Raw genomic sequence first — 26,480 nt, forward strand, 5'->3', positions numbered from 1 at the left:
TACAGATCAGAACAAATTTATAAGTTTTTATTTGAATTAGACTATTATTTTTTTTAAAGTTATCATATTATGCATGCAGAACAGTAAGTGTTATGCACAGTAAACAAAAATTTGCATATTTAACTCGAATCCACTGGCCATTACAAATTGGCAGCTTAAGTTCATTTGTAGGCTTACAGAAAGGTTCGGGATTGAAATTGTGACATATATAGTCACTTGAAAGAGATATATTTTTTGTTTCCTATAAATCTTTGGAAATTATTATTCTCATTCATATTTTTTTCTTTTTCTTTTGTGTCACAAAATAAGATTTTTTAAAATTTTGATTTGGCCATAGGACAAAAATCTGCTGTTGACAAGGTTCTTTTAACCATCCCAATCCATCCTCTCGACAGCACTCTTACCATGGCTTGTGGCGAAAAACTCCCCAAGTGATATTTCTTTTCAGATGGGTGAGAGCACAAAGCAAGTACTTGATGCTCCATCGGAAAAAAAATACCATCTCATCACATTGTTTATGTTTAGCTTCTAGTTCCTAAATTATTATTTAAAAAAATATTATTACAGCATATTTATCATGTTACATATAATCAGACACTATAGCAAAAGAGTAGTACATTTTCTGCTTCCTAAGCAGACAGTAAACAAAGTAATTTCATTGTGGGACCAATAAGAAGATTGAATCTCATTTTGATTTATTGTTGTGAAATTCTCTGCAAAGCCAACCTGGATAATTACTTTGGAGCTATTCTTTTGGACATCTAGCTTTTGAAATGTAAAATATTCTGCTTGTCTTCTTTTAATATATTATAACGGAAAAAATTTGCCACTACCTATCTTAGCAAAAAGCACAGCATCAGGTGTAGTTATTGTTTGCTAAATGAGTATAATTTTTAATGGGTTTGAGAATCTCCTGAAACAGGTTCGATCATGTATCCACTTTCGGGATTGTTAACTAGGCCTAAACTTTTTGGTGGTGCCCCATATAACATAAGCATGGAATTTTGCCCCCAAGAAAATAAAATACAGGAGGGACCTACAGCATTGATTAGCATACACATTGTAATCATACTTCTGTGCTCGCCACCCCACTCGCCTGTCTTACCTGACAAGCTCCAGGATTGATAACAATGTTTGGAGCTTCAACATCTGTTATCATTCCAGTTTCATCCAAGTTGTAGATTTGTTCAGCTGTAAAAGGGCCAGAATTGAAGCATGCTTATAATTGTCAAAAAATTTGCTTTGTTAAAAAGTTGTAGCTCTTGCAAGGCTGGTGTTTTGTGGTTTTTGTAATGTAACTAAGTCGATTCCAGAAGTTTTTTTTTATTTTTTATCCCAGCTACTTGGAACTTTTGAGTTGAGACGTTTTTCATAATCAAAAGCAAGTTAAGAAACAAGAAATAAATAAAAACTTTTGTTCAGAGAAAAAAAAAGGAAATAACCAACGTTTGTTGCAAAAACATACAGATTACTGCATACACGTTTTTTGGGGTTTCAAAGAACCCCCTTTTCAATGCAAAATTGTGAGTTTTGGGAAATAAACACATTCAATAAAAAAGTCATTGCATCAGCATAAACATCGGCAGTGTTGGAGTCTGTATCCAATACCATATCGCTGTTGGTATCATGGTCACTGATCAATTCATCCTCTGTTTCTGTCAAAATTTTAAAAAATTGTACTAATTTTTCTTGCCTTTCCGGTGCTAAGGAAATGATATTACCGTATTTTCCGGGTATATCACTGCACTGTATATAACGCTGCAGGCAAGTATATTTTTTGTTTAGAAACCAAGATTAACGCCGCAGCGAAAATAACGCCATGCTATTTAAAAAATATCACAGAAGCAAGATATCAAAGTAAAAAGGTGATAATTTGGAAAATGTTGAGCAATAAACATAAAGTTTAACAGTAAATAAACATGAACACTTACCTTGTAATAAAAAATAATTTTACATACAATGACAATTAATATTATTTATTTATGTTGGGCAATTCAAACTGATAGCTCAATCAAAACCCAAAGTTCAAAGAACTAAAAGCAGGTTTTAAGCTAACAAACCCAACTGAAAATTTGTGGAATGATCTGCTCGGGAAGAAAGGACATACAGACACATATTTAACAATTAAATAAACATTTTATTAAACAATAAATATGTCAAAACATGGAAATAATAACAAGTGTAAATAAAATTCACATTCCCCAACAATTGAATAAAAAAATCCCCCCAAAAATATCAGTAGGAAACATTTCTTAAAAATAGTATCGTTTAAAGTTCCAGTAAAATTTATATGACTAGATTAATATAAGTACCTACAACCTTGAGTCCAATGCCATAAACAGAATAGTTCATACGAACAAGTTAAAAAGTTCATACCAAACAAGCTATTCCTTCCTTAAAAGTTGGCACAACATGTGAGGGCGCGATCCACCAATTTGGATCCCATATCAAAATTGTCCGTGACCATTTCATGCCACCATGCTGAATTCAGAAAAGAAACCTGTCCTCCTGGACAACAGGAACCATCCGTCCATATAATGAACATCCAATCCAGCTCTCGAGCGTGGACTTTCCATGGTCCTGTTTGTTAGGCCTTTTCACAGCAAAAAAAACAACTTGATTTAAACTCTCAATTTTAGAGAGAAAATCCCTCACTTAAAAACTCATCTCAAGGCAACAACTGGAACATGCCCGCATTTCTGGCTGGGCTCAATGACAAAACTTCCTACATCTTTTAAAAAAGAATCCACTATACTACGTGGAACTCCGGAGCACACAGCTCCCAGGCACAATCTCAGCACCTCAGAAAAACATCGGACTGCAGTCACAACATAGTAAAACAAGAGGTGAAACAATAAGAGAATGATTGATTGAGAGTTCACACTTAGATAGCATTCCCTATCTCCCTACGCGATGGCGTGACGTATATCAAAAAGCATGCATAAAGGAGAGGAAACAACTCAACACAGTTTACAGTTTAAAACTAAATTCTTTAAAATTGTTTCCCACATGCATACAGCAAGAATCTACTCAACATCTTTCCTATGACGTCACATCATCGTGGCGGGTCAACAAACGCATGCTATGCATGCAGGGAATGTTGGCTCTGGGGAATGATTTGAGCGCCGGTAAAATAACGGGATGACTTTCTAAGTTCGAAAAAAGAAGGAAGTAAGTTCTGGAAACTTTTCTAATCCTTCTAAAACTTTAGGAATTTCTCCAAGAAAAAAATAATGGCTCTATGCCAACAATTTACAAAAAAAAAAAAAAAAACTATATACAAAAGAAATACTAGAAAACAGAAAATTTACAGATCCGGAAACCCATCAAAATCATTACCTTCGGAGTCTGTTTGGAACATTTCCAAAATCTCGGGAGTCAAAGGTTCATCAATATCTGAATCATTCTCATCCGAAGACGCTTTAGTGGTGGCAAGTCCATCAGTAATGATCAATTCAGCCTTTTGAAACGCTTTTTGGATCATTTCTTTCAGAATTCTATTCCAAGCGTTTAAGATCCACTCGCTAACAACGCTAAAAGTCGCTTTCTGCATCCTGCCCCATTTTGTAAATGTGTGGTTTTCAGCCGACATCCACAACTCCCAGTAGCGACACACATCATGAGTCTTGAATGCAAGATTGATTGGAAGGTCCAAAGGTTGCAATAATTTAGCTAAGCCACCAGGCACAATCACGAGTCTTGTCTTTTCGGACGCGAGAAATTTCTTTGTCTCTTCCGAAATGTGTGTCTTCATCGAGTCCATAATGAGCAGACAGTTTTTCTGAAAGAAGGAATTGGGCCGCTTTCGCCAGCTTTTTTGGACCCACTCTTGCATAATGTCTTGATTCATCCAGCCTTTTTCATTGGCTAACACTATCATCCCCTTCGGGAAATTCTCTTTGGGAATTGTTTTTCTCTTGAAAATCACAATGGGAGGTAATTTATCTCCCGAGGCTAAACAAGACAGCACCACCGTGAAACTGTTTTTTTCATTCCCAGTTGCGACAATGGGGACAGACTTCACACCAACGATGTCAGCTGTATGTGAGGCAGGCATGTCGAATGACATAGGGACCTCATCCATGTTTCCTATGTCAGATGGCTTGAAATCGTAACTTTCAATTTCCTCTTTAATGAACTTTAAAAAGGAATCTTTCTTTTGTTCCCAGTCACTGGGCAATTTTTGGCTGACGGTTGTCCGAGCTCTCATACTCTGTTTCGTTTAAAGAGCCGATAATACCAAGAAGGTTCACTTCAAGTCCTAGAGACCATTCTCTTTAGTCATCTGCTTTGCTTTTATCCTAATAAGGACTGTAGATAAGGAGCGACCGTTTTTCCTTTGGTTTTTGATCCATTGGAACAGTTCATTTTCCAGGTTCACTTAGCAGCAGGACCGCGGCGTTGAGAACGCTTCTCTCTGGGCATTTGCAATACCACTTTTTTCTGCTTTCGCCATTCTCTAATGTCAACATTCAGCTCCAGTGCTGTTTTCCTGTTGCCATTTACTTGTGCAAGGCAATAGCATTTAATTTAAATTTCCCCGTATAACTTCGGCGCATAGATTTGATTGAAAACATTTCAAAATTTTAAATTCAGAATCGCGTCCGGCTAATACCACTTATGACTACTAAAATCAAAGCGTAGACACGAACAAACATGGAGATAGTTGACCTGTTGCCAAAAGTATAACAATTTTCATCCAGACTTTAGGCAGGCCAACGCCCCCTAGCACCTCAGCCGCGCTCGGAAAAGACAACCAGTTGATATGATAGATAGGGTGATCAAATAGTCAGTCACCAGTTAAGAGCGATCGACCGTTAATTCTATTCGAACATGAGCATGATGGTAGGTTTCTAGTACAGTGGAAAGTGCGTTGCCTGGAAACTTGCATCGCACGAGGTTTTAATTTTTATATATGTTTTTTTGATAAATAGATCAAACTAGTTGTAAAATTACTATTTATAAGCCTCATTGAGTTATTGACCGCACTTTTGTTGCTGAGAAAGTTAAATTGAGTTTGACTCCGCGCCATTATTACCGGAAAATACGGTAATTGTACTTTCGTATTTTTGTGCGAGGGGGATCTCCATGCTTGACGCTACACTAAAAAATGCTGCATCGAAAACCTTTCATTTACTCTAACAAACATGGTGAGAAATGTAAACAAACTTCGCGGTTACCCGTTACTCTCACAGTGAAAAAAAAAGATTTCGTCAAAGAAACTGTTTCAACGAATTTAACTGTTGTCAATAACTTTTCTGGAGTTTTTTTCAAGAATTTCATCAAACATTCCAATGACAATATGCAAATTGAATTCAGCTTGTTGTTGATGCAACACTTTTTAAATTATTTAATAATCATTTCTTGGTTGATTGAGTCCCAAGCATTCTTTACCCATTGGGAGACTAATAACGCTATGTCCGACTTTCTGAAGTTGCCACACTTGGGTGTCATTGGTAAACCGGTGTTGATCCACTCTGCCCTGTGTTTACTAACATGGCCCTTATTAATGCCGACATCAAGGGGTTGAAGAACAGATGTCAACCCCCCAGGAATTACAACAAGCCTTGTTTTCTGCTCCTTTGCTTTTTTTAAAGCAGCGTGAGAACGGTGTGCAGGGAACATATCCCACACTAACAGGGAGTCCTTGCGCAAGGCAGCCCTTGGCCTTCAATTCCATACAGTATTAAGCTAGTAGATAACGCCGTCCTCATTCATTCTATCTTTTTCTTGGGCCCAAAACACTATGTCAGGAGGAAACACTACTTTCTGTGGCAGGGTTTTTCTCTTGAAAATTATAAGAGGCGGTATCTTGCTACCATCGGCCAAACATAAGAGCACCACGGGAAAATCAGTTTTTTCGTGTTCAGTGTAGTTTTGATAAGAACAGTTTTTTCCACCTTTTGATTTACAGTCCTCTTTCCAGGCAAATTGAAAGACATGCGGTTTCATTCATATTGAGGAAGTTCGAACAGAATTTCCTACTTTCGTATAATGTAACTCTGGAACTCTATAATTTTATGTTCCAAGTCACCAGGCACAACCCGTGCCGCTTTCAGGAACAGTGTACAACTTCCGACTGATGCAGGAAAAGCTCTGCCCAGAGCAACAAATGCTTCGTCTTTCGCCAATTTGTGTGCTCTCAAACGAATTGCAGTTTGGGACACAGCATATTCATTCTTTCTGCAGTCCAAAACCCAATCGTTTAGGACTTCCTCCATTTTCGGAAAAGATGCAGTTCCGAACTGTAAAGGTCAAGATTTACGGTCGCCACTCGCCACGTGGCGACTCAGTTTTCAACATTGGCGACCCCAAAAAATTTCTACAGTCGCCAACTTTTTTGGGGGGTTATTTTTAATTTAGATCCCAAGAAAAGAATTTCAATGCGTTAGTACTATAAGGATTCACCGATAGAGACCGTACTCCGACTGGATGTTGTTTATTTTACAAAGCTTGCATGTTCTTTCTCACTGCCTGCCTGTATGTTGGTTATTTTACGATGCTTGAATGCTCCTCTTACGCGATTTAGGCCATGTAAGAAAAGCAAAAATACAGTGAATTAGGAAGCCATTTGCACAAGATTAGAGCGTTTGCTCTTTTATCTTGACTCTGTTTTTCAAGTAATTAGCGTACTATAATCATGATTTCAAAATCATTGTATTTTAGATTATATTTCAGACTAATTTTGATTATTTCTTCAAAGTAATTACCTTTTCACGTTTTTAGTTTAGTTGCTCAAATGGTATATGGTATATTAAATTCAAACTTTATTTTTTTACATCGTATTATACACCGCCTCCGATTATACGAAACTTTTTTTTCTTCAGGCCCATTTTAGAACCTGCAGATTATAGGCCGCCCGCGGATAATACACAGGAAAATACGGTTATTTCACGGGGTTCGTACGCTCCGAAAAACCTGGAATTGTCATGGAAAACGACATAGTTAAATATGTGAGGGAAATTTCAAATCCCCCCCCCCTCAAAAATTTTTTTCCAATTTTTTCCCAGGGAATTTTGCACCTTGAGTTCTAATCTTCGTTTTTATCGATGTTTCCTGAAAAAAAAAAAAGTTTTGAGGCAAAATGACGCCGGCAATAAAATAAAAAAGGACCGCGGACGCCATTTTTGCCCCTCAATAGTTCCAAAGAAAAAAATTCCTAGGGTGAACAGGAATTATCCACAAATTTATCGGGAGAAGAAAATTTTCCTGCATCTAAAGCACAAACCTGCGAATGGTAGGGTCAATTGGGAAAATCGTTTTTTAATCGAAAAGTCTTTTCAGCTAAAAATGAAACGTAGTCGCCATTTTTGGTCATTTATAAGATGGAAGTAGACACGATGCTTAAATGCCTAAGTTTCCAAAAACAAAGCAGAATTGGATGTTTTCTTTCACTGCAAACTAATGAAAACACCGCAAAATGTGCTGCAACTTGTTTTTATTTTTAATTTATTTTAAATATATAATTTTCTTGAGAAATGAAAAATTTTGTTCTTAAAACTTAATCTTATCCTCATTGCCTTGGACGCAAATGTGCTAAAAACTTTTGAACTGAATTGTAGTTTCACGAAGATTTATTATTTTTAAATTGTTTTCCCGCTACAAATTCAAAAAATTATTTCTTATTTTTTGTCGTAGCCGCCATATTTGGTCATTCCCAAGATGGCAGTACACAAGACTTTTTAAGAGCCTAAGTTTCCGAAAATGGCATTGGATGTTTATTGCAGTGCAAACTATTGATAACAACGCAAAATGTGCCCTTTTTTCCCGGGTAATTCGTAATTATTTTCTGGAAAAATGCGAAATTTTATCCTCAGAGCATTTTTTTTATTCTAATTGATTTAGACACTTATGTGCTAAAAACTGACTATTTGTCTTAATTGTAGTTTTTTAAGGATTAATTATTGATCTTTTTCTGAAACAGTTTTATGTTTTGCTTTAAATCTTGTTCTGAAAGTATAAAAATATGTTGCAAATTTTGGCTCTTTAAATATGAAAAAAAAAAAAAACCATCATATTGTGTGTTTTCTTACATAAACCCTCGAAGGTCGTTCCGATCCTATTTGATTCCCAATTAACTCACGCAGTCTTTATTCTGAAAAAATCGTCAAAATAGGAAGACAAATTATTTAATTTTAAACTTGAAAAGGCAACTTGTTTTTGACCGCAGAAAGCTGCCCCTCCCCCCGTGTGCCCCATTTTATCATTCCTTTGCCATAAACAATATTCCATGTTGTCCCATAAATCCTGTATTTCATTAAAAATCCTATACATCATTAAAAATAGAAAGAAAAAAAACTATATCTTATATTTCTGCTGTGATGTGGACGGTAATACTCGCAATCGATTAGGAATACGTTCCATTGAAAATCGTTTATACAACGGAGGCTAGTTTCTACTTATTCGAATAACTGTTGTAATTTTTTAATCTTCAATCGCATCAGATTAAAATATAAGCCAAATAGCCAGTCCTTTGATCGTTTTCCCTTCATAGTCATCCTAACGTGGAGATGATGCGTATGGAACATAGTCGCCTTGTTTGGTCATACCCTTAGTTCAAATAATGCAAAAAAAAATGTTTTTTTTTTTGGAAATATATTCTTGGTAAATGCTAAATTGCATATTATTGGAGGAGGTTTGTAGTTAATTATTTTTATGCCCTCCCCCCCCCCAAAAAAAACAATCTTAATTATTGAAAAAATTCAAATCATATGCTTATCTAATATTTTTTCTATTCCCTTCATGCTAAATGTCTTACAATTAATTCTTTTCATTAAACTAGTTACCTGAAAAGTGCACATTGATTTTTACTACCATGGCGTTTGCAATGATTTACAAAAAGATTTTAAATTAATTTGTTGTTTTTATGGGAAATACTTTTTTTCCCCTGTGGGACTATGGTACTGTGTACACTACTTTATTTTTGGTTTAATGACTTTTTTTTCTTATGAAACTTTAAAATGGGTGGAATGAATCAGGAGCTCCCAACCTTCACCCAATGCCTCTTATATTTCCATGATTAATATAATTTATATTTCTTGTTAGCATTCCTTTAGCATCACTTTCATAATATTTGTTTCAAAAAATACAAATTGAAATCCCCCCCCCCCATTCTTGTACTAGAGCGCTGTTTTCAAAACACGGTAAAACTGGTGGCCACCAAGTTTTTTGAGTCTAGTGACCATTGGCCACTTGAAAATTTTCTGAATCTTGAGGTCTACCGAACTGCAGCGCCTACGTTCTCGGAATCTGGTTAAACACCTCTCTCTGGTGCCAGTCTCGAACTAATTTCTCACTTAAGTCAAATTTAGGTGAGGCAGCCGAGTTATTCGTGGTTTTAGCAAGGGAAATAACCTGCAGCTTAAATCCTGCGGAACAAGATTTTCGTTTTTTTTGCAATTTTCAGCCATCTTGTGAAAGAGACAGAACCAAGTGCGACTATAATATCAAGAGAAAATTAAGCAAGCAAAATATTGCCACTAAAAGTATAGTTCATTTATTTGAAATTTCAGATGGGGTAATTGTTTACAAACTATGTTTTGAAACATTGACTGAAAATATTCAAAAAATAATGAAAAGGAAATGTAAAATTTTAATACGTATTTATGAAAAGATTTCCACGTCAACAAACACGTTTTCGTATTTCTGATTACGATTTCTCTAATTATTGATCAAGAGTATTTTCAGCATGAATCCCCGGGATTGGACTCACATCCACACCTAAATCTACAAGAAACCAAAGTCCTGTCTTTGACAAATAAACGAAACTTTCATTTAAATCCGCAACAGCAGCAGCTGCTATTTCTGTTGCTTCATGGAGTTTTCTGGATCAGAAGCTGATTTATTTATTCATGAACATGGCTGAGTACATTTTTCCGGGAAACATCAAGTTCCAAATCAAAAATAAAAGTAGCATAATTTGCCATTTTGATTATTCTTTTTTCTGGATTTACTTCTTCATCAGAAACGATTTGAGAAGAACAAATAAAGACTAACAAATAAAGATCACTTGAGTTGGTGAATTTCATATTGCTTTTTGCACTAATCTTCAGAAATGATTGCGTACCTGTAAGTGTAAAATTTGTTCTTACAATTTTTCAAAATTTAGTAGAGTCCTAATCTAAATAAAATTGAAACAGCTCTACCTTATTATGTTGTTTTTCTTCCCGGAAAGAGCTTGCTTTGTTGAGATATTCATAGCTGCAATAAACGTCTTAATCCTTGTGAAAGAACTCACTCGCACAGTATTTAGTGTTTTAAATATATTACACTTAACATCCAATTTTTTCTTGATCGCAAGACTGAATTTTCAATGCAGTGTTGATGGGTTGAAATTTTTTAAATCGCTTTTAGACCTTAAACTTCTATATAGAACAAGTGTCCAGAACTAGACTTCTTTTATTTTCACGATGAAATTTTAAATTTAGGTTTGTCAGCCACTTGATGAAGATTTCACTGTTCATACAACCTTTTTACTGTAAGCAGTCCATAGCTAATGTTCATACTTTCTTGAAGCAACGTGGTTTTCCCAATTTTCCTACACAAGGAGAGGAATTTTCTCGCTGCCATCTATGTCGTTTGCGTTCAAGTGCAGATCTTACGAGTTTTGAAAGTCATTTCATGTAAAAAATATAGGGATTTTCTTTTTCCTTTTTTTCTTCAAGTCCTTAAAATTTTCTTCTTCTTGTGTTGGATTTTGCCTAAACCCTCTTCGTGTTAAGCGATTGATTTAACACTAATTTGTAGTTTTAACTGACGGGGAATGGCATTTATTTCGCACTAAGCGAGTTCGTGTTAACGGGGTTTGACTGTAGTCAACCTCGTTTTAACCAATACCATCGGTTCCAACATAGGGTAGAATTCAATATGCGGGAACTATTCTTAACTTTACCAAACTGATTACACTTATCTAGAAACGTAATAATGAATCGGTTGCTATTTTAGTAGTCAATCGATTTTGAAGTAAGTTCAATAAATAATAAAATAATAGTAATTCGATATCAATGTTCTAAGTATGTAGGACAATTTTAAAAACGTATGTAAACATTACTACTTTCTGCACATATTTACAGAACAGCTAGGTGCATAAATACAGTTGCGATTACTTGCTTTTTCAGAGTTCATCTTAGAGTTCTATATTACATCTATACGCATATTCGCAACGTGATGCATCTTTGCAACAATTTGGAGCTTGATCCGAAAATGCTTGCTTAAGTTTGATTTCGGCAGTAAGGAATTTTCTGTCAAACTTTTCACATGTATTGAATTTTTCGTCACACTGTTTTTCAGTGCATTTTTCTTTTGGCAATAATTCCAATATTTCAGCATCACATTCTTTTAATTGCTTATATTTATCCGGCAACAGGTCGAATTCAACTTGTTTTACGTCAGTGCTTGCATCACTTGATCCCGATAAATCATCGAAATTATCAACAGCTCATGTAAAAGCACTTAGGAAAATCGAACAAAGCAAAACAATTTTGTATGAAGTTATTCATTTCCAAAATTCATTTTTAGCTTCATCTAATTGTTTGCTCCAGTGAAGAAGTCATCAACGTGAGATGTTGTTTTAGCACAGGGGCAAATGTGCAGTTCAGTTTTTTCTTTATTGGTTGTTTTGACATTTGAATCTCCCAAAAGTGGTGCCCCTCGCTATCCATTACTTATTTTTAAGTTTACTAGGGAGCTCTGCCCCCTGCTTGCTAACGCGCACCAACCCCCGAAGATTGCTTTGCAATCTTATTTGAGTCTCAAAGATTTAAAAGATCAATTAGAAAGAAACAGATTTAAAAACGTATTATGAGCTCAAAAAGGATCAAAAAGCACCCTTTTCCCTGGTTTTCAATTAACTTGTACCAACTTGCAGAACCTTAAGGGTAAAGGGGCTCCTGAGCATTGCAAAACTGCAGTTTTGTACGTTTGAAAACTCGCTTTCATATTCGTGGTCTCTTGTAATATACTTTGCTCTTTAGTTCGAGGCTTGAATTGAGTTGAGCCTAAGATTTTCCGTTAAAATTGAAACCCTTAAAGTTTGTGAATAAGAAAGAATAAACATGCGAATCGAAAATTCATAACTGCGGCAACGCACACATAATGCATCAATAATTTTAATGGAGATGAGATTATTCTAATTTTTTTTTTAATGGCTTGTAATTTTTTCCTTTTGGACATAGAATCTTAGTTGGTCGAAAGACCATAGGTCGAGTCAGATCTGGAGTAAAAAAAAGTCGCTCCTTCCAGTGGTGTCAAAAAGAAAACTGTGGGACAAATCCTTCGCTTAAAATTTAGGCACTACTTTCTTCATTAAATCTATCAGTAAAATGATGGATTTAATGAAGAAAGTAGTGCCTAAATTTTAGCTAAGCCTAAAAACGTTTGAGCTAAAAACGCAAATAACTCCCACCGTATTTAAGTTAGAGCATTAGAACAAATTTCGTAAAAGGAGGAAAATTCTACCCTTTTCAACGCTATATAATATTAATATGTGCAATTTTTCACCCCTTTAATAGGCAATAACAGGCACATGATGCAAAATTGAGCTTAAAAAATTAATTACAAAAAAAAAAGAAGAAAAAAATAATTGAAATTAAATAAAAAAAATAAATAAATAAAACCCCAGGTGCACACACCCGGGACTTGCAGTAATTTTTTACAAAATTTCAAGGTTGTAAGTGCTATGGGGTCTCCTGGACGCAGGTCCGCCACAGATTTCCTTCCAGAATTTCTTTGAAACCTTACTTTTCTTTACTATTATGAGGATTACCCTCTATAGGACTACAGACTTCATTTATGAAAACTGAAGTGAAGCCTTAAGATTATAAGCATTTTGTTTCAAGAAGTAAAGGACAGTTTATTAACTTTTTTTTTGTATGCTTAAAGTTAAAAATTAGTTTATTGTTTGTTAAGTTAGGTGTGTTAGCATACTGTACAGTTCATGAAATTGTTTGTAGAGCACATTAAAAAAATTAAAAAAAATGAATAAATAAATATAGTTTTCAGGTGTTTAACCTTTTTTTTTTCTTTTTTAGGACCTGCAAAACAGAAAAATAGTTCTTTTGGGACAGTTAGGATTCTTCTAAAGGAATAATCATGTCTTTAGAATTATTAAGCATAGCTTCCTCTCCAGTAGCTATAGGAAGTATAGCATGTACTTTATTAGTGTTGATATCATATTTAATATACAGATACAGTATTGCGGAGAAATCTTTTGAGGAGGCTATGGAGGAGCAGAAACGACGTACCATTGAAGAGGAGTTGTCTCAAAAATCTAAAAAAGTCAAAAAAGAGGATAAGAAATTCAAGAGAAGTTGGGCCAAAAAGAGCAAAGATAAAACAGAGCAAGAAACTCAACCTGTTGTTCCCGAAATAGTTCTTTCAGAAGAGAATAAAGAAGTAATTCCAGAAATCGAAATCATTGAGCCCAAAGAAGTTAAACCTACGAAACAGAAAAATAAGGCTAAAAATACTACAGCTAGTCAATCTCCAGAAATTTCTGAGAAGTCTAAAAAAACTGCTACTGTTACTGAGAAATCTGCTCAAGAAGGGAAAAAGGAAGTGAAGATTTCTGATGCTGTTGAGAAGGTTAAGCCGGTTGAAAAGCCCAAGCCTGTGGAGAAAGTAGTAACTGCAGCAAAAGTGCCAGAGAAATCGAAAGTTGTTGTGGAAAATGTTGTGAAAGAAGTTCCAGTTGTGGCTAGCCAAGTTCCTGCTTCTGCTGGCACATCAAGCAAGAAAAAGAAGAAGGAGTCTGTTGAAAAAGGTAGGAGATTTTTTTATGTGCATGTGTTCTCTTATTATGTTTTGTGTGCTTTCATTATGAATCCATTTGAAATGCCCATGATTTTTTTTTTAAATAAATATTCAGTGGAATCCGCTTAATTGGACCACCTGCTAATTCGAACCACCTACTATACTATAGCACTAAAACAAATTCTATTATATAAACCTAATTTTACTCACTTATTGGGACCAAAAATCTCTTTAATCAAACCAAGAGTGCAGGGGTTCTCCCAAAAAGGTTGAGAACCACTGCTCAAAAAAGTAGATAATAAATACTTTTATTTTCTAAGAAATATTTCAAGTTCTGTAGCATTTTTAAATGTTCTTAAAATTGCACAACTTTGTTGCAAAGGTTCTTTGTTTAGCAATGAGTATAAGTAACAATGGTGCAAAAAGAATCATTCTGGTCAAGGAGATGGGCTGGCCTAAAAAAAAACTTTAGAAAAGATATTGGCATTGATCAAAGTATGGAATGTTTCTGTAATTTTTAGTAAAGAATTCTTATTTTTTTCTCAGCTAAAGTAAATTCATGTTTTTAATTTTGTCTAATTCAATGCCAAACATATTTCAATTCATTGGTACATAGCATGTTATGTTACTACTAGCCACCAGGGCGGCTAGTTTTGCCACCTTCGGCAGCCGCCTCAACCTCGCCACCTGTGGTGGATTGGTGTACACTGCTTTTGCCAATGTATTTGGGGGAGGGGGGGGGGGCCCTGTGGTGGTACATTAATTAGAAATCAGTTCATCAGTTTTTAACCCAACGCATCTAACCATTTCATTTCAATTTCAGCTTTACTATTTATTTGAATTAGTTAATGAATAAAATTAATCTTCATCATGACACACCTCTAGAACCATTTAATCCTCTGCACCTATTAACCATAGACATGAGAAGCCTGGTTCCCGTGTCTGTGCTCTCAACCAGAAGCTCGAACCATTCAAAGATGGAAACATTTCTGCTAAAGCATAGAAATTATAAGCACAGGGAAAAGTGGCCATAATTTTTTTGATCCGAAAGGTGGCTTAGGGGAAAAAAAAAGGAGAAACGGGCTGGCTGCCAAAAAGCACTTCCGCTTTGCTGGAGAAAAATGATGGGGAATAGCGAGATTGTCAAAAGGAGAAGCTGTCTAACAGTGATTCCATATGAACGATCCGGAGGCGAACAGTTAGGTTTTCAATCAATATCTTCACTAATTAAAGTTGCACAATCATAACACCTAGCTAAACATGTAGCCAGGAAAATTATGAATCTATCTATACCTAGTTTGATGATTCTGTCGTTCACGAGGAGTAACAATGACATAGATAGCTAGATAGTCACAAACAACAACATTATATATTTAAAGATTGTAGTACCTATTTTATTGGAACTAAATATTATGAAATTGTTTCACTTATTATAACAGATTATTTATATTTTATTGTGTTTAAAATTTTTTAATCACGTAATTTTTGAAGAAATGATTGAAATCTACCGAGTTTTTAGCATCCTCAGAACTAGATTAACAGTTAAATATAAAGTAAATTAAGTTTTTTCCTTCCTGAAATCTTATTACATACTTCATTACGTTTTTAAAGCAATGTTTGGAAAGTATATGCATATCTCATCAAGAGTTAATAATTTTAGAGTATGAAGAACTTATGTGTAGTACTTTGCAGTTCAAATGTTAATTATTTTTGTACATAACTGTCATTGATTGATGTTATTTTTCTTTCATTTTAACGTGAAAAAAAAAACTTTTGAATTTAAAATAAATACTATTATTTTGGTATCTATAGTCACAATAACCGGTCAAACATCGAATACAATCAAAGTATTTAAACCTGTTTATTAATTGAAAAATATATCTTTTTAGTAGATGCACAACAGATGACTGCTACTAAACTCTTCACTCTGATAAAAGAATTTGCTTTGGACACAGATGAAATTCAAAATTTGATTGACATCTTGCTCAACAAACAGCGAGACTCAACTGGTTGGTCAAAAGGGGTCTGTATACATTTTTTTTTCTATAAATCTTTTGAATAGTTATTAAAATGATCTGTAACTATACAGAGAAGCACCGTTTATACGTTTTTAAAGAGACTGTATAAAAAACATACAAATGAAAAAAAACGTAAAATTGATATATGTTAATGCGTATTAGACTCTACAGGGACCAATTTAAAAAACATATAATTGATAAAAACGTATAAAAGTGAAATGTATAAACGGTGCTTCACTGTACTTTCATTTAGTGATCAAAAGAGGTAAAAAATTAAAAGTTTTTTTTAATGAAGTATTTTTTTTTTTTTTAATTTTGCTTTGTGGGAAACATTTGAAAGTACTTTTACCATATTAAAGTAACAGCAGCAACTTTATTTTCAAAGAATAATTTTCTTTGGATTGTGTTTTTCTAGAAAATTATTTTGTATGTATATTTTTAACAAACATATAAATTTGTCTTGTGGCCAACTTACTTTATTAAAACTAGCTTGTTGTCTCAATTTTGTTCAGCTAAAAGAAGTCTTTCTGTGATATATTTCGTGAACTTTAATTTTGTTTTGCATGAAATGTTCGATAAACTCCTTTGACCTTGTATAACTATAGCGTCCTGAATTTCAATGCAAGTTAACATAGATGGATTTTCAAGTAAAGCTTTGAACTTGTATATTTTCATTAAAAATGATTTTGCTGTATGACCTTAGCTCAAATATATTGATTTGACTCTTCGAAGTTTACTCATATGAAGTTTAGATTATTAATGCATTTATTATTTTTATTTTTTTATCTCGGTTTCAATAACATCCATTTGATATACAGTAGAGAACCAATTATCCGGGAAGTTCGGGACCATCGCTATCCCGGATATCTGAATTTCCCGGTTTTCTGAATCGCTAAAAAACGCTATTGGACGATTGTTTGTAAAACTTAAATTACTATAATAAATAGTTATGCATATTAAAATAAGAAGAAAACAGTTCAGAAATGCTTATAAATATCGAAATATTAAAAACTACTAGTGAATGAATAATTTAAACACCAAAACACTACTAATCTCTCATAATGCCTAACTCATAATACCGGGGACCCTCACATTCTGTTTGGAAAAGAAAGGGAAAATCTTCCACTTTTCGATGCTTTGAAACGAAAGAAAATGAAGGGAAGGGCAAAAAAATAAGTTTTTGAACCTAAATGTGCAAATTTTCTACTATAGTGTAATAAAATAATTCACTTTCATGATCGCACTTTTTTTTTATTTTAATTTTTTGTAAAGGTTTCGTGTTTGCGATTACGGTAGCTATTGATAACTAATGCTTTTGCATTTCGTTAATATCAACAGAAATTTGATTTATGAGTTCTTGCAGCCTTATTAGTCTTGCGTTTAATGGATTTCTAGACTTCACGATCAACTAACTATCCAAAAAAATCGCGAATCTGGTTTTCGGCGTTTCCCATACTTTTGAGACGTCACTTACGCCAAATGCCTTTAATTAGAGGCCATTCAATCAAATACTGCATTAGAATGCGACAATATTCATTTCCTTAGCTTTCAGTTGGAATAAAACACGAAAATTTCAGACTTACGAATGTACTTTTTAATTCAAGAAAATCTTTCGGAAATTTTGCCCCGCATAAAGGATAACCATTTGAAGTTAGTGTTTGCAACAGTTTCTCGTCAGTTATATGGTGTTTATTAAGAAATCGTTCATATTCTTTTGGTATTGCAGAAAAAATGTTTCATTTTTCAAAAATTGTCAAAATGGCGTATTTTTAAAAGATGACTGGAAAATCGGGTAAAAGTTGCCGGTTTTCTGGTTTCCCGGTTTTTTGGTTCCCGGATAAAAGGTTCTGCACTGTATATCCATGTCAACCGCAGGGCAGTAGATGATTTTTGATTATTTCAGGTTAAAACTGAGCATTTTTTAACATTCATGAAATACACCACCAGCTTCATGTATTTCTACTTTAGCCCTGGCTAATGGGTGGTAATGTACTAAATATGTTTTTTAACATTGTTTGATCTTTCGAGTTTCGGACATACTTAACCAAAACAATGTACTTTTCTGAAGCTTTTTTTTTTGTATAATTTTATTTACTTTCATTGAAAACTCAAAATGATTTATTCTCTTCTGGGACAAAATTAATTTTTCAACAAAAGGTTATCCTTAATAATCAACCATTTCATTTCTATTCATAAATATTTTGTTATCTATACATATAAAGTTTTGATAATAAGCTCAACATTTTTACTTTTTTGTAAATTTGGTGTAATTGATTTGGAAGAAGTATGTTCTTCAAATTCATTAAAATTTTCAATCTTTAGAACTTTTTTTAGTTTCAGATAATTATTGAAAGGATTTCAATGAAATTTCATAAATTTTAATCTTTTTAAAAGTTTTTAGTTTTTGTTGTTTGTTTATGTTTGTTGTGATCTAAGTTTTCATTTATTGCTTTCAATAGAAAACTGATCCACTTGCCACAACCAAAAGAACATTAGAAGAGAAATCGCACTTACTGGATCAAGAGCAAAAAACCAACCAAGCAGTCACATCCAAATTGAAGGAGTTAAGAGAGGAGTACAATTTGCTCAAAACCAAGGAGAAAGCAAGTCTTGAGAAAATCACTCGTCAACAACAGGATTTCCAAGCGATAAATTTGCGTGTGAAGCAATTGCAGGATCAATTAAGTGCAGAAAAAGAAAAGAACAGTTTGGTGAGTGTTATTGAAAAAATGTTGATTGAACATTGAACATTTATAATTAAATTCTGATTTTTATAGTTTGTATAAATATTTGTGTGTCTATATTTTACATGCTACATGTTTTTTAATCAATTTCTCTTTTTTGCAGAAAGCAAATTGTTGCCTTTTAAAAGAATTAATGTAGTAAATGACTTAAAAATATAAGATTTAAAAGAAATTCAGTTTTTATTGATTATTGTCCGTGCAGTCTTTAAAAAAACACATGTTCTTTTCTTAAACTTTTATTTTAAAGTTTTGTTTCATAGTTTAACGTCTCCGTTACATTATATAAAAATGACAGGCAAATCAAATTCCTGCTTTCAGTGACACTATACAGCATGCTTAGACACCTTTTCTAAATTTAAGGTATCTTTTTACTTACAAAAAAGAAGTTGGAAATCTCGCATGCTATTTTTATATGTTTAAAAAAGTAGTAATTTGTGGATACAATGCTGCATTAAGAAATGTGGATAGTATCACTTTCTAAGCAACAGTAAGAGATGTTGGTAGAGAACTTGCAAAAATAGTCTGCCCACGGATTATATGGAATTGTCAAACCTTCAGTTAAGACAGTGGCACAGCCAGAAAATTTTTCTGGGAGGGGTTTTCAAAATCAAAAATTGTTGCTTTCCAAGAGGCAATCAAGGGTGCCCATATAGGGGGGTAGGGAGGCTTAAACCCCCCCTTAGAAATGAGAACTTCCTTGCTTTTAGTGCTTTTTTCTTTGCAAAAATGTATAAAAATTTCTTTTCCAGCCATTAATGAATAATATGAGCCAATAATGAATAAGTTATAAAAAATTGTCAAATTTTAATATCTTTAATCTGTACTAAAATCGGTTTCCATGGGGAAAATATTCTGCTAAACCATGGGGAAAATTTTTGAGCCCCCCTTAAAATTTTGCATATGGGTGCCCTTGTGCTTAATTATTCAATATCAAAGAATTTCTACAGATTAGCAATTATCCATCCTAAGTAACTTCTTAAAAGCAATTAATAATTCGTATTGATGTCACTATGAAACGAAGAAAGTGGGAAAAGCACAGAATATTTATTATTAGTTTTACTTTAATCTTATATTCATTTTTTGCGTGTTTCTCACGAGATCACTTAAAAGCTCCTCCTAAAATACATTCATGTATTTTTGAATGTCAAATGCTAGCTAATAACGGTTTCGATCTTTCGATGAGAATTGGTTAAGAGCCTCAGAAAATCGGGTGCGGTAGGCTTCCTCTCACTAGATGTCCCTAAAAAGAAGTTGTGCAGAGATGGAAGTGCTGAGGGACCATGATACACTGTAGAGCATTACTGACACCATTTTAGCTATCTTATACCAGGGGGACGTGGGGTGCTTATCATGAAATACAACTTTTATATTTAAGAATTGAAAAGTAATTTGACTGCTTCCCGATTATTAAAAACAGTAAAATATTTTGTTGAAACCTATTCGCTTGGAAAAGCTCAAATACTCTGCTTTTTCCCTTGATCTTAATGGAGGAAATTAATGTGCTTGTGTTTTGGGAGGGGTTTTAATCCCAAAACCCCTCCCGTGGCTGCGCCACTGAGTTAAGACTAGCCTATCTGAATGATAGGTAAAAGTTTGATGCACGTATTCCTCTCATTTGAATGTGACTGCTCAATTCAGAGGCTAGCATAAATCTGCAAAAGCTAGTATCCCTGAAAACTAATAAATGCATCCTTTTCTGCCTGTAAACCGGATGTTTGCCTTTTCATCTCATTGGTGGTCAGACTATCATTTATTTTAGCTTTGATTATATGTTTTGACTTGCATTGAACTGTTCTAACCAGCATCATTGTTGCATATTCATTCTGATTGGTATTTCAGCATTTTGTACAAATAGAAAGTAAATTAGATAGCTGTTTTTGCTAGGTTCAAGTAATTATTTGACTTTATATCGATGAAATGTCCAGCCCTAATCGTGCTTTATGTTTATTTACCTTCAGGATTTTGGTTTTTAGCTTTAATTCAACCCTTTACTTTCTAATTGAAGTAATTTCATTTGCTGGTTATTTTTATTCAATTTATTTATTTATTTTTTCTTTGCATTTCTTTATGTTAAGGAATTAATATAATTTTTCTTTCATCTAGCTTGAGAAAGAAAAGGTTGATAAAAAAGTTGATGATGAAAAAGTAAAACTGAAGGAAAAACTATCTAAACTTGAAACTGAGTAAGTTTTCCAGCAATTCTTATTGTTATTTATTTATTTTTTTATTTTTCTAGTAAGGGCTTTTGTAATCTGTTTTGTAATTTAACTGCAATATTTGCTTTATTTTAGCTACCGTAATGCCCCTTCAAAAACCGAGTATGAAAGTTTGAAGAAATCTAAAGAAGATTTACAACAAGTCAACATGTTGCTGGTAGAACAGCACACTCAGCTTGTTAACCAACATAAGATAGAAGTGAAAAACTTGAAAGCACAAATAGAAGAGGCTAAGAAACAGGCTGAGGAAAGCAATAAAAAAAATCCTGCTGCTTTAAAAGAAAATCAAGCAATGGTTGAAACTCAAAAAGCTCTTGAGGAAAAATTAAAAGTTGAACAGGTAAATAGTCTCATTACTGATTACTTCTAAATGTTGTACTTTTTATTGAAATGTGACAAAAACATAAAAATGTAAAAGGACCATTCCACAGAAAATGGTAATTTTGTCCTGCACTTGACGCCTCAAGTATTTTATCAAAAAAAAAAAAATAATTTAAAAGGATAATGCTAAACAATTTGTTGCTTAAAAAATTAAACTTATGCGTGATTCCTTAAGCAAACAATTTTGTTATTACTTTTTCAAATTATTACTTTTTTATGAAATGTATGAACCATCACGTGGAAACGTTTTTTTTTTTCATGGAATGGCCCAAAACGTAATTTTTTTCAATGGTTTAAACTATTGTTTCTCAACAAATGAGAATGTTTTCTTTACATTTGAATGCTTACTCTCAAAATCTACAATTAATTTCAACATTAATATATTAATAGAGCAAAAGTATAATCTAATTCATAATCAAGTTACAAGATGTTGACTTTGGATGTCCCCCCACCTGACGCATGCAGATAAATTTAAATATTAAATAACTAAATTGCTTAGTAAAAATATAAATGTGTCAGGAGTACAGTCGACTCCCGCTACAATGCGAAATGGCTATAACGCGAGTTTTTCAGGAGCAACACATTTTAGAGCTAAAGTGAATTTCTCGCTTTCAACACGAAAATATTTGGAAAGGAATCATGATGCTAAGTTTCGGCTTTGTTATTGACTATTAAACATTGACTTTGTGAATGTAATACTTTCATTCTTTCAGCATAACTGGCTGCTTAAGTTCCACACACCTCACTATAAACATAGCTTTATTAGTGTGAATACATATATCACCACTCCTCATTTTTCATTTATTTATTCTAAATATGAAAGGTGATAAAGTATTGTGGCACCTAGGCACGCTGTTTCACCTAAAGTTTGAAGATGGAAACAAAAAGCAAAGTTAGCGACAATTTAAGAAAAGTTAAAAATTCTTGACATGCTTGATAAACTAGAAAGTGGGTCAAAGGTAGCATAATTAGGTATGAGTGAATCTTTTAGACACATAATTAAAAGTCAAGAGAAGTCGATCCCTATAAGTCCAGACCTTAGTTTTTATATGATACTCGCAGAGTAGTGTTTATGCAAAATGCAAACCATATGAAATTGGAATCTAGTCTTGTATTGTAGATTATAGAGACCCTGAAAGAGGGGTGTTACCATGGATGTAAATGTTATAAAAATAAATGCAAAGCTACTATATTTAAAAATGTATGGATTATGACGATCAGATTGCGCAGCATAAATCATCATCTTCAATTTTTAAGTTATAAATGTAACTTATTGTATCTACTGTATAGTACTCTTACAGTGCAGTGGTTTATTATTTACTACTTACTTAACGTACCATATTCTTTTGTTTTTTATGTCTCTCTCTCCCATTGACCATTGATTTTGTGCATCGTAACAGTATTTTACGTTGAATAATGGAGCTTTTTAAAAAGTACGGTGCAAATTCAGCTCTTTATGTAAGAAATGGCTATATGTAGTTAAAAATGGTCTAAAACAGTTGAAAAGGTGTTTAAAAATGTCTAAAATGATCGGGTATGGTAATACAAAAATCTTATAGAGACAACACTTTTCCACAACACGAAATTTCGACTTACTCGAGTAGTCTTGGAATGCATCCCTCGCGTAAGTCGGGATCCGACTGTATCTTTGTATCAAGTTTAAAGATTAAAAAATCAACTTACCCCTGTTAATAAAAATATTAAGTGAGATGACAAAATAATCGTGAAATTTAAGCGTCCGTTTGTCCCGCACATAGCCGAAGAATGGCCCAAAAACAGCAAATTCAGAAGAAAATGTGGCATGATTACTTATTTGTTCTTTGAAAATTTTAAAACTAGTTGCATTTTTTGTACTTCTATATTTTTATGTTTTCTTCCTTTCCGCTCCATCTTTTATGCTATTCTTTTAACACATGTTATTGATGTTGGGCAATTAAAATTATGAGTAGCAATAATGCTTGAAATGAGAAAAACTAAATTTTGTGTGCCTGGAGCAATTTTCTGAATTAAATAAATTATTCTTGGCAACTGTAAAAGGAAACACCTACTATGCAATTGATGGTCCACATATTCTTTGATGTTGAGTCATATTATTATAAAGGAATTTGAAAAAAAAAAAAAAAAAATCTTGCCACAAAAGCCAAAAATGAATTTTTCAGAAAAATATTTGCTACCCTCCCCTTTCCCCAAAGTTAATCTAAAATAATCTGTGTTTAGATTTTAAAATTTCTGTTTTTAGTCAATATTTTTTTCATTTATGAAAATAATTATACAGTTGTACACAGTATTATTTAGTATTTAGGAAACATTTTCATGCTAAAAATGCTAACTTTCTGGAAGTAGGATTTAGACCAAAACTGAATTTTAGAGTCAACCTTCTAGAACTTCTGATCACAAGTCCAGAATATGAACACCAAAATAACCATGAAGGTCCATTTTTGTGGTTTATTTTATTATTATTTATTTTTTTGGGGGGGGGGGGGGTGTAGGGAGTTAAGATTTTTATGAAGGTTTCATCTTTCTCTTCCTCTCAATTTTTTTTAATGTTTTGTTCTCCATTTTTTGTGTTGACCTTGACAAGCATGTCAGTTTTCCTCGTTTTTACATATTGGCTGTTTTCAACTCTGATTTTGAAATAAAAACTGCCATTAATAATTTATTTTGAAGTAATCCATACGTTATGCAATTCTTTAAAAAGAACAGGAGGAAAAGTTTTTTCTTAGCTAAAAGATAATGATTTAGAGTGAATGATCTGTAAATTTTTCTATCAGCAATCTTTTGTGTCACAAAAGGGATGTTTCATAAATAAATGATTTTATACACTTAGCAAAAACAAAGTTTCTATTCTTTAATGAGGCAGTTTTATTAAGTCAGCATCCCTATTTTCTAGACTACCTGAATCTAAGACATCTAGCTGTAGTTGAATTTCACTTATTTACAGAACTGTACTAGTGATGAAAATTGTTCATAGCTTGCATCACTCCTAAATGTTGACATGATGTTAAATTGTAACTTTAGGCAGATTACTGAAAGCCTGTACAGTTGTCCCTCTCTACTTCGTGCTTCGATTTTCGCGGCTTCACTACATTGCGTTTTTTTTTCTTTTCAACTATAGTAATTAGCATTTTTAATGCGCTCATTTAAACTATTTCCTACATAAGAATAACAAAGTATGTCTTTTAAGTAAGGTAAGCTCTTCTGAGGGCTGTAGTTGTACTAGTTGATGGAGTGGAGGTATAAAATCGTCGAAGAAAGAGTTGGGAATCGCTATCTCATTTTAATTGTTAAACACTAACTGAAAAGTATAAATCACTGTATTATTACATCTGTAATTGTAAATGTTGTTCAACAATGTACTAGATTTTTAAGTTGTATCGTAATACCTTAAATGAGGATAAATGTAGGGGAAGAACGGGAGTACATACGGTCACTAACTGGCAATCAATTCATCATCGAACAAGTTGAGCTGTTTTCATAGATTAGTAGTAGTGTGTACAAACTGCATGTGTGTGTAGTTTATCTCCCAATAATCAACAATGTGATACCTATTATGTCTAACATATCTCATTTTCTCATATTTTGTGCAATTTTTTAAGTAATGCAAATGTAATGGTAGCTGCTTTTCATGTCTAGGGGGCTCTACCTATGTTAAAAACCTATTTAAATTGTCTTAAATAAGTTTTATACGCTCCAATTTGGAAAATATACGGTTTATAAATACAGAATCCTACTTCGCGGAAATTCAGTCATCGCGGCAAAATCTTGAACGAATTAACCGCGATAAACGAGGGTTGACTATTTTATCTTTTTCAGAAACGTGTTACTGAATTGGATGCTCAAGTCAAGCAATTGACAGCGAAGCTAACTGACTTCAACAAAATTCAAGCAGAGCTAAAAGAGTTGAGACTTGAGAATGAACGACTTGCGGAACAACTTGTATCGACCAAAGAAAGAGTAGCTGGTGATGGGCAAGAAATAATCCACCAAAATGGAGAGCTGAATGGAAAGGTACACCGTTTGATATATTTTGAGATGTTGAGAAGTAACAAACTTTATCCAGAGTCCAGCTCTAAAAAAAATTAATACTTTCTTTGTATCAGTGTTTCTCATCCTTTTTTGATTCGCGACCTGGCAAGAGCTTTAAGAAGAAGGAAAAAAAAAAAGAATTGCGGATCAGGGATGCCTGTTTCGTTTTGTCTCCTTTCTTTTTTTTCCAAAAAAAAAAAAAAAACTTGCATACTGTTAAAAAAGTGATCATTCACAAACCAGTGAGGTTTCCCCCTTCCCCCACCCCCATTTTTGCAGAAAGAAATCCTTTCATCTCAAGGATCGGAAAGACTTGTGGAAAAAATTAGCAAATGGCTGAGGGAGTTTTCCTTTTTTAAAAAAAGAAAGAAAAAGATTTAAAAAACCTATAAATAAACTTTAATTGTTGTTAGAAGAATATTTAAACGTTTGGAATACAATAAGTAGTTATCGTAATATAAGTATGCATAAGTAATAGGCATTGCTGAAAGATCATAGAGAACTAAGAAATATGATAACAGTTCCAGTAAAAGATGTAGTACAGGATTATTATGATGGTGTTTCCCCCCCCCCCTTTTTTTTCAAGGAAACCTTTTTTTACGTAGACGAGCAAATATCTTCAACGACCGGTCGAATTTTTCTGCTGACTGATACAGGTGCGGCGGACCACTGGTTCAGAATCTGCATTATATCATGCTACTCTTCATTCTGTTCAGGCAATGGATTATAAAGAATACCCCTTTCTATTTTCTTTTCACTTCCTTCCTAGAAAATTCCACACTAAGTTTATATTAGTACTTTAAAAAAAACATTATTTGTTCTCTCCTTTTTTTGCTTTGTATCACAACTAAAGAATTCCCTTCTAAATTAAAATGATATAGCACTTGGATGTTCCTTCTTCGAAATGAAAATCGTGATATTTTTAGAAGATATTGATAAAAAATAGTACTCTTAAGCACATGTAGTTTTACATCATGTGCTTAAGACTCACCGTTTTACTTTCGTTTTTCCACACTTTTACTTTCGGTAGGTTGTAAACTAACCAGCGTTATCCAAAAAAAAAAAAAAAAAAACCACAATTTGTTTACAATAAATTTCTAATGTGATTTTTGAAATCATAATTTTTTTGTTTCTTGTTGTCATTCAGAATATTATTAAAGAGCAATTGTGCTTCAATAAAATGTCCACCCTTTTCATTAGTCAAAGAAGAGTCATTTGTCATCTTCCAAGCAATTCATATATTTAAAAATTCTTGGAGAAATTAAAGACACATATATTAAAGTAGTCAATAATATCAAAAGGAAAACTAGTTTAGTCTTAATTCAAACCCTTAGACCCTCTGGTAC

The 26,480-nt window shown here is 33.4% G+C and overlaps 1 protein-coding gene across 4 annotated transcripts in view; it reads left to right on the forward strand.

Annotated features, from left to right (window-relative positions):
* The window catches only part of LOC129230095 (ribosome-binding protein 1-like), a 65,353-nt gene that overhangs the window by 11,181 nt on the left and 27,692 nt on the right, over positions 1-26,480 (forward strand). For 2 of the 4 annotated variants that reach the window (XM_054864490.1, XM_054864492.1), the window contains exons 2-7: positions 13,029-13,759; positions 15,639-15,772; positions 18,227-18,478; positions 20,615-20,694; positions 20,803-21,067; positions 24,922-25,116. In XM_054864490.1, the coding sequence (XP_054720465.1) occupies positions 13,090-13,759; positions 15,639-15,772; positions 18,227-18,478; positions 20,615-20,694; positions 20,803-21,067; positions 24,922-25,116 (1,596 nt within the window). In that variant the 5' untranslated portion in view covers positions 13,029-13,089. The remainder of the gene's footprint in view (positions 1-13,028; positions 13,760-15,638; positions 15,773-18,226; positions 18,479-20,614; positions 20,695-20,802; positions 21,068-24,921; positions 25,117-26,480) is intronic. The other 2 variants (XM_054864491.1, XM_054864493.1) reach the window with 1 other exon arrangement.

Source organism: Uloborus diversus, chromosome 9, assembly GCF_026930045.1.
Source record: "Uloborus diversus isolate 005 chromosome 9, Udiv.v.3.1, whole genome shotgun sequence".
NCBI lineage: Eukaryota > Metazoa > Arthropoda > Arachnida > Araneae > Uloboridae > Uloborus > Uloborus diversus.